Below are 15,287 nucleotides of genomic sequence, written 5' to 3' on the forward strand. Positions count from 1 at the left end.
TCTTATGTGAATTAAGTGAATTAAAGTGGTATGATGCCAGCTGAAACCTAAGTAGATTATAGAGTCTGCAAAGCATAGAACAAATAGCTCAGAGTGTAGGCTTTGTGGGATGAGCCACCAATTGAGAAGGCAACATCAATGCCTGGGATTGGTTATAGATAGAGCATTGATTATATTGATAGTTGCACTTGTTCGTGTTGTTCCTTAATTATGAAAGGATGAGATTATTTCATCTATGTGTGAAAAGAGAGACCCGAGTCTTTCATACAAAAAAAAAGTGTGAAATTATCTAAAGATGTATATTTGATTGGATTAGTGTTCTATTTTTTTAGTGACTTTGCATCAAAGATGAGGCCTGTTCAGGCAGGCACTGAGCTTTGGGAGAGCAAGAATGGCATCTTTCTTACTTTTTTATTTATTCTCATACCTAATACTTGAGAGGTTTGAATACATAGGTTGAAAAAAGAAACTATTTTAAATATATACATTTTTATTTACAGCTGCTGCTGAAGGAAAAGGCAAAAGTGGGGAAGACTTTTTTCAGAAGGTAAGTTGCTTTGTACTCCTGTCTTGGTGATAATTAAGGAGAAGAAATCAGCGTGTCTTAGTTGCTACACTGGAGGCCCCTGAAAAGCTACCCTCCCATATGAAGGAGAAAAGGTTTTGATGAGATAGCTGGAAATGCTCAGGGCAAAGAAAGCGTGAGATACTGTTTGGGAGGTAAGCATTCTCAACTTCCGGCTCCTCCTGAGGAAACTGTAAGACATTTTTGCTTGGAGGCAAAGAGGCAATGAGTGCTGTATGCTGTCCTGATTAACTTCTTTCACTGCTCTCCCTGTTGTTTCTTTACTCATTTACATACCTGACCTGGACATGGAGTGGAATTCCTTACAGTTTTCCTCATTTCCGGTAAGCATGACCATGAGTGGGAAGATATAATCAATGAAAGATGCACCTTTAGACCTGTTTGCTCATTGTTGGTGACTATGTCCCTGACTGTCCTCTGAGAGTTCTGAACTTCATTGGAGCCAGTCTGGTTAGTCATATATAGTAAAGGGAAAGAGGAGTGGACCTGATTGAAAAATGAGTATGAGAAGCTATGATTAGCAATTGATTATTTCTAGTCGGCTCTATTTTAAAATAAGTGTTTTGTATAAGGGAAGATGCCTATCCTTTAAAAAAAAATTGACTCAAGTTCATGTTCTTCTTTATTTATTTGGATTTATTATATTTGTGTCTTTGTTGTTGGGAGCCAAAAAACATGTGTAACAACAAATATACAGGTGTCCTGAAGTGAAATAAAGCAGCAGCTATAGATGAGGTTAAATAATGCCATGTGGGTCTTCAGCCTTTGGAAATCACCTGTGTGTAACCAGATATGGCGTTTACAGCCTCTTTATTTTCTTGCTCTGTGTGATCCACATTTTTTTCTTTTTTGTCAACTTCATCATTTTCTGCATTCTCTTCCAAGAATATGGAAGCAAATATTTTCAGCTGACATTTGTATTGCTGTTTAGTAATTCTGAAAGTATTTATTTACCACTTGCTATATTCTTCACACTAGAGAGACTAAACGGCATAGTCCTTGCCCTGAAGGAATTAGCCTGATGTCTGACAATATAGTCATAGAAATAGCAGGAGAGTCAGAACCATGGAGGATTAAGCACTTGACTGGAGCTTTGGGAGGTAAGAAAGGACTTCTGGAGTACTTAAGATGAGTAGTAGTTAAGTGAAGAGGTAGGCTTGGGTGGGTTGGGAGAGTATTCTAGGCAAAGAAACAAACTATATGAAGGCTAAACAGATTGGAAGAATTCCTGTGGCACTCACACTTCAGACATTTGATTTGCATACATGACATCTGAGGCATTCATAGTTCATGTTGAGGTGAACTTCTGTGAAGTGCAGTTTATGTGAAGTACCTTATTTGTATGGAGGGCCTTTCCTAAAGGTGCTTAAGTTTTAAAAGTTTAAAAATGCTATGCTGGCCAAGTAGAACATGTCAGACCACAGTTTTCCACCTCTCTTTAGGCTCATGCTGTTGAAGTTTCTGTACTATACCTGAAGCCCCTTACTTGGCATTACCTGGTAAATGGTTCATATCCAACTTCTCATTACATGGGCATTTCAGAATCCCCTGCCTCTACCTAAGGCAGGCTTACCATGAAGGAAGAGAAGACAAATAGCAGAAATCACAGATCTGCCTTGGGTTGGCTGTGAAAGTACAGATAGATGTAATTCATGGGAGGATTTTATTTCATTGTTCTTTAACTTGTGGATAGATGTAAAAAGCAGATTGTTCAGCTTTGTGTGACTGACACATTTGAAAAACTGAATCAAAACATGGTGTATGTGGTCATAAAGGACCTTCATTCTTAGAAGATTTGCTAATATTTATCGCTCTTTGTGGAGCCATATATACATTCCAACAGTTTAAATAGAAACACATGTTTGAATCCAGGAACATGTGTGTGTCCAACAAACCATGAGTTGGAATCATAGATTCCATTCTTGGTCACAGGTTAATTAAGTCCCTGAATAACTAAATAGGGGTAGTTTTTATTTATTAATTTTCTTCTTTAGTTTAGTAGAGTATCTTCCTGATAAGTGTCCATGCAGGATTTGGATAGTCACCCTGGAAAGAACCTGTGACTTAATAAAAAGCAAACATTCCAAATTCCAGAAGAGTAATTTTCAGTGTTTTGACCAGACGGGAGTAGACATTATGGTTCATCTACAGTAGAATGAAGTAATGGAGAAGTATTGAATTGTTCTCCAGGAACTTTCTTTTAGTTTCACACGTATTCCAGTTTCACATAATGACATTTTGGGAAGCATTTAAGAACAAGAAATAGGCCACAATGCTGATCATTAGCATCTATGAGAAAAATAAATTTCTTTTCTCAGAGTTAGGCAAATGTGAAGGCTCTTATATGCTTTTTTTTTAAAAAAAAATTTATTTATTCAAGAGAGACAAAGAGAGAGAGGCAGAGGGAGAAGCAGACTCCCTGTGGGGAGCCTGATGCAGGACTTGATCCCAGGACCCCAGGATCACAATCTGAGCCAAAGGCAGATACTCAATCACTGAGCCACCCAGGTGCCCCTTATATGCTTATTATTAGAATATGTTTTGGTTTTGACTCTAGGTATCACAAAAACTAAAACTTCTCTCTCTCTTTTTTTTTTTAAACTTCTCTTGAGTTGACTTTAAAATTAAAATTTGATCACCTTTGTTATTTTATAACATTTAAGCCTGGAAGGATACCTTCCCAGCTTCATACTGGCTTTCTCTAGAGAGGAGATTGGAGGAGTGTGAGACATATGTGTTACTTTGTTTTTGTACCATTAAAATGTATATAAAATCATAACAATATGATTATACTAAATTTAGTTATTTTCATGAAAAATTAGAAGATAAATTTAAAAATCCTTATGAATAAAAAAAAAATCTTTAAGAATTAGATTTCTAATTAGATTTGGTAGATTCCCGCAAAGGGTTTAAATTGTAATTTAACAACTACTAAGGTCATCAAATATATTGTTTCAGATTTGGAGCTGTAATAGTAGTTGCTTAGTTTACACTTAAACTTCTCCTGTAGAATCACATTTCTTGTTTCAGATATTTACCTGGTTTTCTGCATACTGTGTTATTCAATGTATTTGAAATGTTTTTTTTTTTTTTTTTTCCCCTGGTACCCTATTAGACTATTAGACCAAAGGCTAACCTGTTCTAGCAAAGAAACCCAATGATTTAGTGGCTTAAAAAAGTTATTTCTTTTACTTTCTTGTAACATGATAAGGAGAATATTCCCCCTTGATGGGTGGCTCTGTCCCATGCTGTCAGTTAAAGACCCAGATTTCTTCTAAGAAGTAGCTGTGCTACTTTACTTCATGTGGGTGAGCACATGTCCAAATGTGAGCTGGTAAAAAAAAGGAAGAGTATGGAGGAAGTATGCCCCAGTCTTAAGGTCCAGGCCTGGATGTGGCATATGTCACTTCTCATATTCCATTGGAGAAAAATTAGTTATGTAGCCTTACCTGTCATCATGGGTGGTGGTAGAAGGAGCATATGGAAGGAGGATTGATTTTGCAAGCATTGTCTACCAAAAGATGGATAGTTACGAAAAATGTATGTGGTCGGAGTATAAGGTCTTCCTGTGGTATGCTTTGAAACCTTTTATGTTAGTTTGTTAGGGCTACTAAACACTGTACCACGAACTGGGTGGCAACAGAAATTGGCTACCTTACAGTTCTGGAGATAGGAGTCCAAGAGCAAGGTAGCAACAGGATTGGTTCCTTCTGAGCTGTGAGGGAGAATCTGTTCCATTCCTCTCTGAGTTTTTGGTGATTTGCTTACCATCTTTGGTGTTCCTTGGCTTGTAGAAGCGTCTTCCCTAACTCTGCCTTTGTCTTCACAGGCATCCTCCTTGTGTGTGTCTCTATCCAAATTTTCTCTTTTTATAAGGACATTGGTCATACTGATTAGGGCTCACTCCAGTGATCTCAGCTTACTAATTACATCAGCAATGACCCTATTTCCAAATAAGGTCGCATTCTGAGGTACTGGGAATTAGGATTTCAACATAGGAATTTTTTTTTTTTGTGGGACAGAATTCAACCTATAAACACTTCTAAATGGGGGAAATCATTCTGTAGAAAAATTTACTATAATTAGAAAAATTTCCTAAAACTGTAAACTGTATTTATCATGTATTAATGTATACATTTTAACTGCCTAGTCATTTGTACTAAATTTGTTTTTTTTTCCTTATTATGAGTCATTTCTAAATTGTCTAGAACAAATATATAAGTAACAGAAGAAAGGGAAAAAATGTAATCTGTCATCCCATCTTTGAAGGATAACTATTTATATACCCTTCACATTTTTTTCTGTGTATATTAAAAATGCATGTAGAGTGCTTTTTAAAAATATTCTCTGATTGGCTGATGGAATTATAAATCAGACTGTTTGCATTGGATACATTCCAAGTGTTTTTATGCTTTGCAAGATCTCCAGTAGTTGTACTTTTTATTCTTCGGCTCTAAATACTCACAAAAGGGAGGGAATGTATACAACTTTATCAGTATTCTCTGTAGTTCGTTGTCCACCTCTTATGGCAACTTTAATTGAAACACATGGAAATGATCTGCCAGGAGTTTTACAGTTCTTTGGGCAGTTGTTCATGGCTTACTCACTGTCTGTCCTGTTTCCTTTTAATCAGTTCTTTTTTTTTTTTTTCCCTTTTTTTCTTGTGAAATGGCCAGCTTGGAGGGAAAATGTGTTCCAGTATATTAGGTGGGGATGAGTATAGGGATTGTGCTACAAGTGTGACTCATCAAAGCACAGTGCTTTATTTAGGAATCCTGAATCCCAGTGGTTGAAGAAGACAAAATCCAGTCAACATCATAATTGATGAAAGCCATGTTTTCCATTGCATCAGGTTATATACATTATTTCTCCCCAAAGTACACATGACACATTTTTAATATAGGGACATTTTATAGCCTTAAAATGTGTCAGTTTGGAAAACTGACCCATAAACTATGGATTTCCATAAAAGCTAACAGTAAGACTAGCATAAATAAGATACTGTTTGGTGACTTATGTGGCATATTTTTAGTACCCTCAAACCCATCCTTTTAAGGCAAACAGATTACTTTTGTCATTTTAAGCCTGGAAAGTAGCAAGTGTTGTCTTCTGGGGAAAGTTGTGGATAGAGTATTTGTTTCCCTCTGTACCACAAAATGAGTGTTTCAGGTGATCTTAGATGAGGACTTCTTTAATCTTTTTACAGGGCAAGGGCTAAGGCAGAAATTATAAAATTGCTTTTAATTTTTCCACTTTCATTGTGTGTGTTGAATAGATCATAGTCCTCTGGTAATAGAGATAAGTTTTGTTTTAATTATTTAAAAATGAATTCAATTAACTATAGCCCATGATATAGTTTCTCTAACACTGAGAATTTATGTTTAGACATTTTAAATTCTATTTAAATAAAATTAGGATATTTTAAAGTTTTGATCTTTGTTTCAATAAGTAATGTATTCACATGGTTCACAATTCAAACATTACAAAAACGTGTACATAAAGTGAAGAGTATTTGGTGTCACAGTACTGAAGATGTGTGGAGAAGGCTATGCAGATTATAGTGTTGATTTTAATCTTATGCAAGAATAATCACCAATGGGTGTCTCCACTAATGGGCAGTTAAGTCTTGAAGCTAACATTCAGAGATGCTGACTTTTTATTCCTGATTATAACAGTATGGCCCTGAAAGTAAGTTTCAGTGAGAAACTTTGTCCTCATGGTTCTTTCCTATTCCTGGCTAAATAGGGATAACTGACCATATATAAGACTTAGAAAAATAGAACAACCCCCTGAAATAGGTTGTCTGGTCATGTTTTTGAAAGTTGTTAAAGGTAAGAATTGATCTTATTTTTTTTTTTTTTTAGAGATTTATTTATTTATTTGAGTGAGTGAGGAAAAGAAAAAGTATGGGGGAGGGGCGGAGGGAGAAGGAGAGACTCCTCAAGCAGACTCACTGCTGAGTGCAGAGGCAGACTTGGGGCTCCATACCAGGACCCTGAGGTTATGACCTGAGCTGAAATCAAGAGTCAGACACAACTGACTGAGCCATCCATGCACCCCGTGATCCTGTTTTTATGCCTTATAATTTGTTCTTTATTATCTGACAGATAAGGGTGAATGAGAAAAGATAAGAAAAAGGCCATCTAAGTAACATGTTCATCATTCTTCTAGTCTTCTAAGTTCTGTTTTGATACTTTATCTGACATGAGAAGCCTAGGTTTTAGGCCCATGTTTGTAGTATGCTGTATAAATACATGTAGAGTTCTATATCATATTATATTTTGGCTCTATTTCTGGCAGCCATTTCACACAATTACTTTATGAAAATCCATTTTGTCTTTTATTCCTCTCTCTGCAACCATGGAGTAGGGGATGTCATTAAGATTCCTGTAAAATATATGTTGATGGTAGTCAATAATACCCTAATTACTACTAAGATTTTTTTAAAGTAAGTAATAATAATTTTAAGTCAGTATCAGGTGAAGTTTAGTTTTTTTCCAGTTAAAATATTCTTTCTTCTTGAAACCAAACTCAAAGCATTGAGTCATGTGGAAAATCAAGTGGAATTTGATTTGAAATAGGTTTTTAAAGAAGGGTCACTAAGTAGGACTCTGGATTAGTGGAATGCAGTATACCTGGGATAGAATGACAATTGAAAGGTCCATTTAAGTGATTTATTGATCTGAGTTTAAAAAGGCTTTTATATTATATTGTAAAATGTTCTACCTGAATGGATTAAAGTGTTTAATTCCTATAATTGTCAGCATTTCTCTTAATTGAAAAATATTGAGATACAAACTGCTTTATTTATGGGTGATATTAAGATTTCAGAACAATTTTCACATTACACAGGTAAACAAGAATTACATTAATAAACTGATAACATGGGATCCCTGGGTGGTTCAGTGATTGAGCATCTGCCTTCGGATCAACGTGTGATTTCATGATTGAGCCTGCATAGGGCTCCCTGCAGGGAGCCTGCTTCTCCCTCTGCCTGTGTCTCTTTCTGCCTCTCTCTCTTTTATTTATTTAAGATAAATAAAAATCTTAAAAAAAATAAACTGACAGCATGCGAATATAAATGTATTTGTGGTGTTTAGAAGCAATTTCTCAAGATAGTGGCATTAATTATTTCTGAAGAAGGATTAAGTTTGATTAGTTCTAAAAAAAGTTTGATTAGTTCTTTGTTTTTTTTTTTAAAGATTTAATTTATTTATTCATGAGAGACACAGAGAGAAGACAGAGACATAGGCAGAGGGAGAAGCAGAATGCCCACAGGGAGCCCATGTGGGACTCGATCCCAGAACTCCAGGATCATGCTCTGAGCCAAAGGCAGACGCTCAACCACTGAGCCACCCAGGCATCCCAGGTTTGATTAGTTCTAGTCACAGGGGCCTTGCATTTGCTTTGGTAGTCTGTATACGTATGTATATTTAATTATGTCCTTTGATTGTCATATGATTTAAATTGTTTTTAAATCTAAGACAAATTCAGTCTTGTATATACATAGGACACCATCAGATGTGTCTGAAAATCATTGTAAAAGGATATTCATTGTGGTAATATGTATAATAATTAAAATTAAATTAAAAGTAACCTAATTGCTTAATTTAATGCTTGAAATATGCTATCTCCAAACTTTATATTCTTAGGTAGGCATTAAAAATAATACTTTTTTGGTAAATATTTAATGACTTGAGAGAATGATTATCATATAAATGCAAAAATCAGGACAAAAGGTATATAAACAGCTTGATTCAAATTTTCTTGCCATATATTTATGCCTTGAAAAATGAATGGGGTTGGAATTATGCCAAATGATAACAGTGATTGTCTTGGAAGTGAGATTATTCTTTCATTTGTATTCTTTCTCTATACTTTCCTATAGTGGGTATCTAAAACTTATAAAACCAAGATTAACAACCACTACCACCTCATGGAGAAAGGCAGGTCATCATGGTTAATAGTTTGAGGTTGCTCATGTATGCATAAATTGTTGTCAGTTTATAGCATATATAATATTTTGTTGAAAGGAATCTGAGAGGTCTTAGTGCTAATTTTTTATTTTTATTTTATTTTATTTTTTTTTTAGTTGAAGATTTTTTTTTTCCAATACACTTTGGTCTTATGATCATCATCAATCATAGTAAAATAGCTTAAGAAGATAATTTATATTTTTTTCCCCAATCCTTAAAACAACCAGGGAAGTATTCTTGTGGCAATTTTTCAAATCACAGAAGAGAAACAGACAAAACCCAATGTATATGGAACTTGTGCCACAAACCAGGCATGATGCTAAGTGCCCCCTCATCTTATAATAAATCTAAGACAGTCGTTCTACAGATGAAGAAAGAAGGGCTGTAGAAAAATATGGTGAGTCCATAGTGCTAATTTTTTAGAAAGGCTCTCCCCATTTGCCCTTGTTTTGCCATTTTGAGGTGTAACAATTTTTGAAGATGGTTTTTACAACATTCCATGTCTTCTTCACACTAAAGTTACTTAGTTTCTGATTTATCATATGACTTAATTTTCAGACCTCTCAAACAATTCTATTCACTTTCAGGAGCAGGGTCAGTGTCCCATCTTCTATCTGGCAACAAAATCTGGGTACAGTATTTTGTCTGTACAATTATAGTGAGGCCATAATATCTGTGATATGGATGTGATTCAAAAGTAGATAAAGATTTCATATCCATCAGACACTGTGTGCAATGATACAGACATGTAGAATTGATATTTCTTGCCATTCTTCACCCAACTGAAGAAGGAAGGCTAGCCCTGATTCATTGCTAGGCATATGACATAAAATGGTGATACTTGATTTCAGACTGGCAGTTCACACTCACTTAGATACAGTTCACATGCTCTGTCTCTCACTCTAAGCCCTCCACCTCACATTTGGCTTGGAGATGACGTGGTCATTATTGTGACCAGCATAGCAAAGCATAGAAAGCATGTCTCTGAAAGATCTTACCTGGCTCTGAGACTCATTAGTCAAAATTCCTGTGTGATTTTCTTTCTTCATTATGGATTCCATAAGGTTATCCTATAGGGTAAAAGACTCAGCCGAAGGATTATAGTCCATAAAATGATGGGGTCTGTCTAGTGCCATTTAGTGTGACTCAAGTGAATACTGTGATATTTAGTAAAGAGTTTAAGCTTTATTGATTTAAAATAGGTCCACAGAAGAATTAGTACATTTTAAAGTTGGATATGGTGATATTTTTCTCTTCTAGACAGTACTCTGAATAGTCTTGGGTTGAATTTTTTCAAGATCAGACAGCTAGCTGGTGGCAGACGGCTAGCTGGTGGCCGCCGACTTGAAGAGTACTTTTCTATGACTATGTTTGACTCTTTTTTTTTTTTTTTTTACTGTTAATAAAACATAAGTGATTTTCCTTAAATCATCAATTATCATCCCCTCTTGGGTGGTCTGTGCTTCTTTAGTTAAGAGGATGTCTATCTTTTTTTTTTTTTTTTTCCAAACTGTATCCAGCTTTATTAAAGATACTTTTCATAAACAATCATGGTATTTAAGGCAGGACATGGGCGGACAGTCATTAACAGTATACAACAACTTTCAAACTCCCTTCTTCAATGGACTACCAAAATCAGAAAGCCACTATAAAACCCAATGAAGTCTTCATGTAATGCTCTGAACAGGGAAAAGTTTAGAGTGAGGGTTGACAGTTCACATTTAGCATGTTATTTGACAACTTTTCACAAGCCGACCCTGACTTTCAGGAAGTGAAATGAAAATGTCAGAATTATCAATCTGAAGATCCACAAGCTAAAAAAGGAATTCTTTTGAGGGACACCATCTGATTGGTGGCACTGTAAAGTCCAGATTGCCTGACATACTGGGAACCATTTCATGGGGTCAGGTTCCAATAGGTCTCTGGGTTTAAGGAAGTCAAGTCTATGTTGAAGGCAGAGAGGGAGAAGAGGACATAAAAAAAATGAATTTTAGTTTTTCCACGCCACCAAGGTGGCTCATGTGTGTCAACATCAAGGAATCCCTCCTCCTGGGAGCCGAGAGGAAGTTTCTCAAAACTAGAAGGGAAAGGTGTTTTTCCCCTTGCTATCAATCTAGCTTCAGAAATATTCTATTATGCCCTTCCCCCAAAACAACAATGAAGTCTTCCGTGTGCTAACAACATAGCTTAAAAAAAAAAAGTAAAACAAAATTCTGCATTTTTATAAAACTTGATAAAAAATAGTATTTCAAATTGTACAGTCACCAGAAGTACACAGTTATCAAAATGCACACACTTCACTTGGCATCTCCAGCACCTTCAGCTTTCTGTGCCTGGTCTGTTTTGGCTTCTCCATTTTCTGCAGGGTTATTTTCATCCTTGCCAGCATCAGCTTTCCCTCTTTTCCCTTTGGGTACCTTCTCTCCCTTCCTTGCAGGGGCCTTTTTAGGCTTGGGCTCTGGCTTTGGAGGAGCAGGTTTAGCAGATAACCTTGCAGATCTTCTCTGTGGCTTATCCTTCACCTTGGCTTTATCTCCTTTAGCATCCCCTTCAGCCTTTCTCTTGGGCATGGTGGTTACCGCGGCAGGATGTAAGTGCTGGACGTGGGAATTCAGCAGCACGCGGGCTTTGGCCGGTCTGGGGGTCGTTCTCGCCTCTTCTTCACACTGCTCCAAGAGAATGTCTATCTATAAAGCTACAAGTTATGCTAAGAGTAGGGCTCTGAAGTAAGGTTGTTATAGTGCATGAGAGGGATGACTACGAGAATGGAGGCAAATTAACATGGTAAAATAAATGGTATGGATTTTGTAGTCCTTTATATCTTGTTGTAACAGGTTTCAAAATCGCATTGAGGTTGGTTGTTTTGAAGTTTCTACCTCTGATATCTTATTCTATCTAGAAGACTTAAAATAATGGTTTGTTGTAATCTCATGAACCAGTCTTTCCTTGAATTTTGGGACCCCCCCCCCTTTTTTTTTTTAGAGAACAACTTTTTTCTTGATTTGCTTAGTATTTTGCATGTTTTAAAGACAAGATAGATTATTTTGGAATTTATTCTTTTGGTAATTCAAGTCTTACTTTGTGTCTCTGAATAGTACTTTTACATATATGTGCTTCATTGTATGCCTGCCTTCCCACAGACCCACTGCGAAAAAGGAGAGGAACAAGCTATATTTTGCACTACCTCACTCTGTTGCCTAGCTCATCCAGCCACAGCCAATGGGTCTAGCTGTGGGTACCAGAGCTGCTGATAAACTTTCTGTAGGCAGCGGCCATGCCCAGTGTGATGGGCTTCGAAAACTCACGGAATGATACTCATCTCTAACAGATTGGGAAGCTAAGACCTTGAGAGGTAGTGGGAATGGAATGGGAAAGGTCTTGATGTAGGATGGGGTGAGGGAGGAATCAGGGGGACGGAATTGTCCAAGGAAAAGCTGGACTTATAAGGAGAAGCAGCTGTCAGTAAGCAGAAGCAGCCCATCCGCAGAAGGGAACGTGGAGCAAAAGAGAGAGGTACCGTGGATGGAACTGGAGGGTATTATGCTGAGTGAAGTAAGCCAGTCGGAGAAGGACAAACATTATATGTTCTCATTCATTTGGGGAATATAAATAATAGTGAAAGGGAATATAAGGGAAGGGGGAAGAAATGTGTGAGAAATATCAGAAAGGGAGACAGAACGTAAAGACTGCTAACTCTGGGAAACGAACTAGGGGTGTTGGAAGGGGAGGAGGGCGGGGGGTGGGAGTGAATGTGTGACGGGCACTGGGGGTTATTCTGTATGTTAGTAAATTGAACACCAATAAAAAAAAAAATCTTTTTTAAAAAAAAAAAAAAAAAAGAGAGAGGTAAGCAGACAGAGCAGAAGTGAGCTACGCCCCTACAGAGAGCTGGCAGTTTGTGTTGCTTCTCAAAGTTTGATCTGTAGGCATCCTCGTAGTCCTTTCTCCCTTTCTTGTGTAGTTGAGAAATCATGAGGCCTTGTAGTCAAGATGCAGACTAAAACATATAAAAGGCATCCAATTACTTGAATACTTATATAATTGCCTTCTCTTTAAAAAGCTTATGCATTATGTGTAGTTTAACTCCTCATTGGTTCAAATTAAATTTTATCCTTAAAGGAGCAGTGCTCTTTAGATGAAACATAAGGATATTTTCTTAAAACCTGTCATTGGAATATATATATAGCAACAATACCACAGTGTGTTTAAAACATAAAAAAAACCACTATACTAGTGTATGATGAACACTTTATATATATATATACACACACACACACACACTATATGTGAATAGTATTCTTATTCAGGGTGTGTTTCTTTTTGCTAGTCAGTTGCCAGCATTATTCAAGGAATAGTAAGGTCAGTGCTATTAATATCCTAGGTGGAAAAAGCTGGTGCTGTCCTTATTTTCCAAAAAGATTTTGTTGTGGGATTTCCTTCTTCTTTTTGGCCGTTGACATTAATGTTGTTTTAGTCAATATTATACCTTTTGTGGGAAGTTTGTAGTCAGCCAACATGCAGAGGGATTAGTACAGCATGAAACATTTTCTGTTTTTCTTAATTGTGGTTAAGGAGAACTCTTTGTTACTCTATGCCTCTTTATGTAACATGATCCTTGAATTAAGTTATTAAATATTCTGAATGTTATTCTCTTATTTTGTACATTTAACAATTGTGGCTTGTCGCAAACTAGTTCTTTTGCAGTTTTTTTTTTTTAATTTCTTTGGGCATAAATTCCTTCTTGAAAGAGTTGCCATTTGACACTTTAAGTGATGAAAAAATAGATCTTATTACCTTTCTTTTTTCTTTCCTTTGGTGAAATCAAAATGCTAGGAGAAGTGTGTAAGTATGTGTTTCCTTCCTTAGCATTTACTGCTTTTAGTACTGTGGTCACCCTAGATTATCAGTCATTCAGATTTTCTGCTTTTTAATGGTTAAAGTGATGATAGGTGAGGAATGAAGGAATTTAGCCAGAGATGAAACTAACTACTGGCAAATATATGGAAGATTCTGTATTTCTTTCTTAGTTTTTTCTTGTGTTCACCATCAGTTACTTTTTTGAGAGAATAAAACCACCCCAGCTTCAATTCCCATGTGCCTGTTTACTTTGGAGTTACCAGGAAACCTTAATCCCCTGTGAATGAGCAAACGTTTAACTTAGTTTGAAGTTGTTTTCTTAAATTGACTTCTTGTTAATTTTCCTGTGGGATCTTTGAAGACAATGGTCATCAGTCAATAGGAGGTGCTGTTTGAGGAGCTCTGTGGCATGTTCCCTAGGTTTGCAGGTTTGGAGAGCCTGTTTTCCTTGTCATTCATTCATTCATTCATTCATCCATTCACTCATTTTTAAAGATTTTATTTATTTATTCATGAGAGACACACAGAGAAGAGAGGCAGAGACACAGGCAGAGGGAGAAGCAGGCTCTACGCAGGGAACCTGACTTGGGACTCGGTTCCGGGTCTCTAGGATCACACCCTGGGCCGAAGGTGGTGCTAAACCGCTGAGCCACTCAGGCTGCCCTTTCTTGTCTTTTAGCTAGTACCTTGAGAGGGAGGTATTCACAAAATCGAGGACATAATATATTTCGGTACTTAATTGGAACACGGATATGTATTTTCTCTCATTTGAGTATCCCTCATATATACTTTAGTATCCCTCTCATACATTAAAAATATGATGAGACCTCATAATCTGTGAATCTAAAAACTCCAGTTTCTTCTAGGGTCCATGGGACTGTTAAAGAAGAAATAATTTCTACTTTCAAAGAGTTCTCAAGCAAAGGGAGAAAATGCTTATAGAAGGGGCTAGGGTAAATGATTATGGATTGGCTTTACAATAGGATGCCCCTCATGAGATACTTACTGTCCTCCCTGGGAGCTAGACACTGTTCAGATACAGGACTATAGAGGGAAAAGGTGGCTCTGTGGCCTCTGTCCTCAAGAAGGTCACACTCTAGAGTAGAAAGTGAGTAGGGATATGAGGGGTATATGAAATGAGTATGATTACCATGTTGGGTAAGATTAGGTAAGATTTTATGGAAAAGTTTCTAGCAAAGAGCAGGGATTAGATTAGATTAAGATTTCTCCCAATCTGTGATTTCATGACTAGTACCTTAAGGCAAAGTGGAATGGCATTCCTTGCAAAAAGAACCAACTAAGTGCCTTTGCAAAGGTAAAACAAGGGATGGGGAGACTGTTTCTCTCTCATAATGGTTCAGAAAACAAATGAGTTGAAAGTGATATATATCATATTTTTATCTAAGTTAATTATGCACAGATTCAAGTGAAAAGTTGAGAGAATGAATAGGATTTGAAATACAGATTAAATTTAGGAGATCCTGTTGTCTGTATTTATTATCTCCTGAAATATGATGAATTTTAAGAAGCTAACCATACATTTTGCAATATAATTTGTTTTGCAATCTTTGACCTCTTTGTAAGTGCTGGGTTTAGGGATGTATTATTACTTTCTTCTTCCCACACTTTACTTGGATGATAAATGCATTCTCCTATACTTTGAAACATGGGTTTTCAACTACTGTAATGCCTTCATTGCATTTTGCATGATAAGATTTCCAAGTTTGGAATGATGGCTATAAAATAAATAGCATTGTTTAGTAAGTCTGAACCTTCCATGTATATTTTTTTAAAAACGTCTTTTTCAGAAAGACAGTTGAAAGTTTTGTCTTTACAGTTTACTTCTAGCTGTGTTTTATGGAAATCAG

General features: G+C 36.5%; 1 protein-coding gene and 1 pseudogene across 3 annotated transcripts in view; one reads left to right on the forward strand and one right to left on the reverse strand.

Annotated features, from left to right (window-relative positions):
- BICC1 (BicC family RNA binding protein 1) overlaps nucleotides 1-15,287 on the forward strand; it is a 270,915-nt gene that overhangs the window by 89,555 nt on the left and 166,073 nt on the right. For all 3 annotated transcript variants that reach the window (XM_038533967.1, XM_038533968.1, XM_038533966.1), the window contains exon 2: nucleotides 501-547. In XM_038533967.1, the coding sequence (XP_038389895.1) occupies nucleotides 501-547 (47 nt within the window). The remainder of the gene's footprint in view (nucleotides 1-500; nucleotides 548-15,287) is intronic.
- LOC100682948 lies at nucleotides 10,705-11,137 on the reverse strand (annotated as a pseudogene).

The sequence above is a fragment of the Canis lupus genome, chromosome 4 (genome assembly GCF_011100685.1).
Source record: "Canis lupus familiaris isolate Mischka breed German Shepherd chromosome 4, alternate assembly UU_Cfam_GSD_1.0, whole genome shotgun sequence".
NCBI classification, from domain to species: domain Eukaryota; kingdom Metazoa; phylum Chordata; class Mammalia; order Carnivora; family Canidae; genus Canis; species Canis lupus.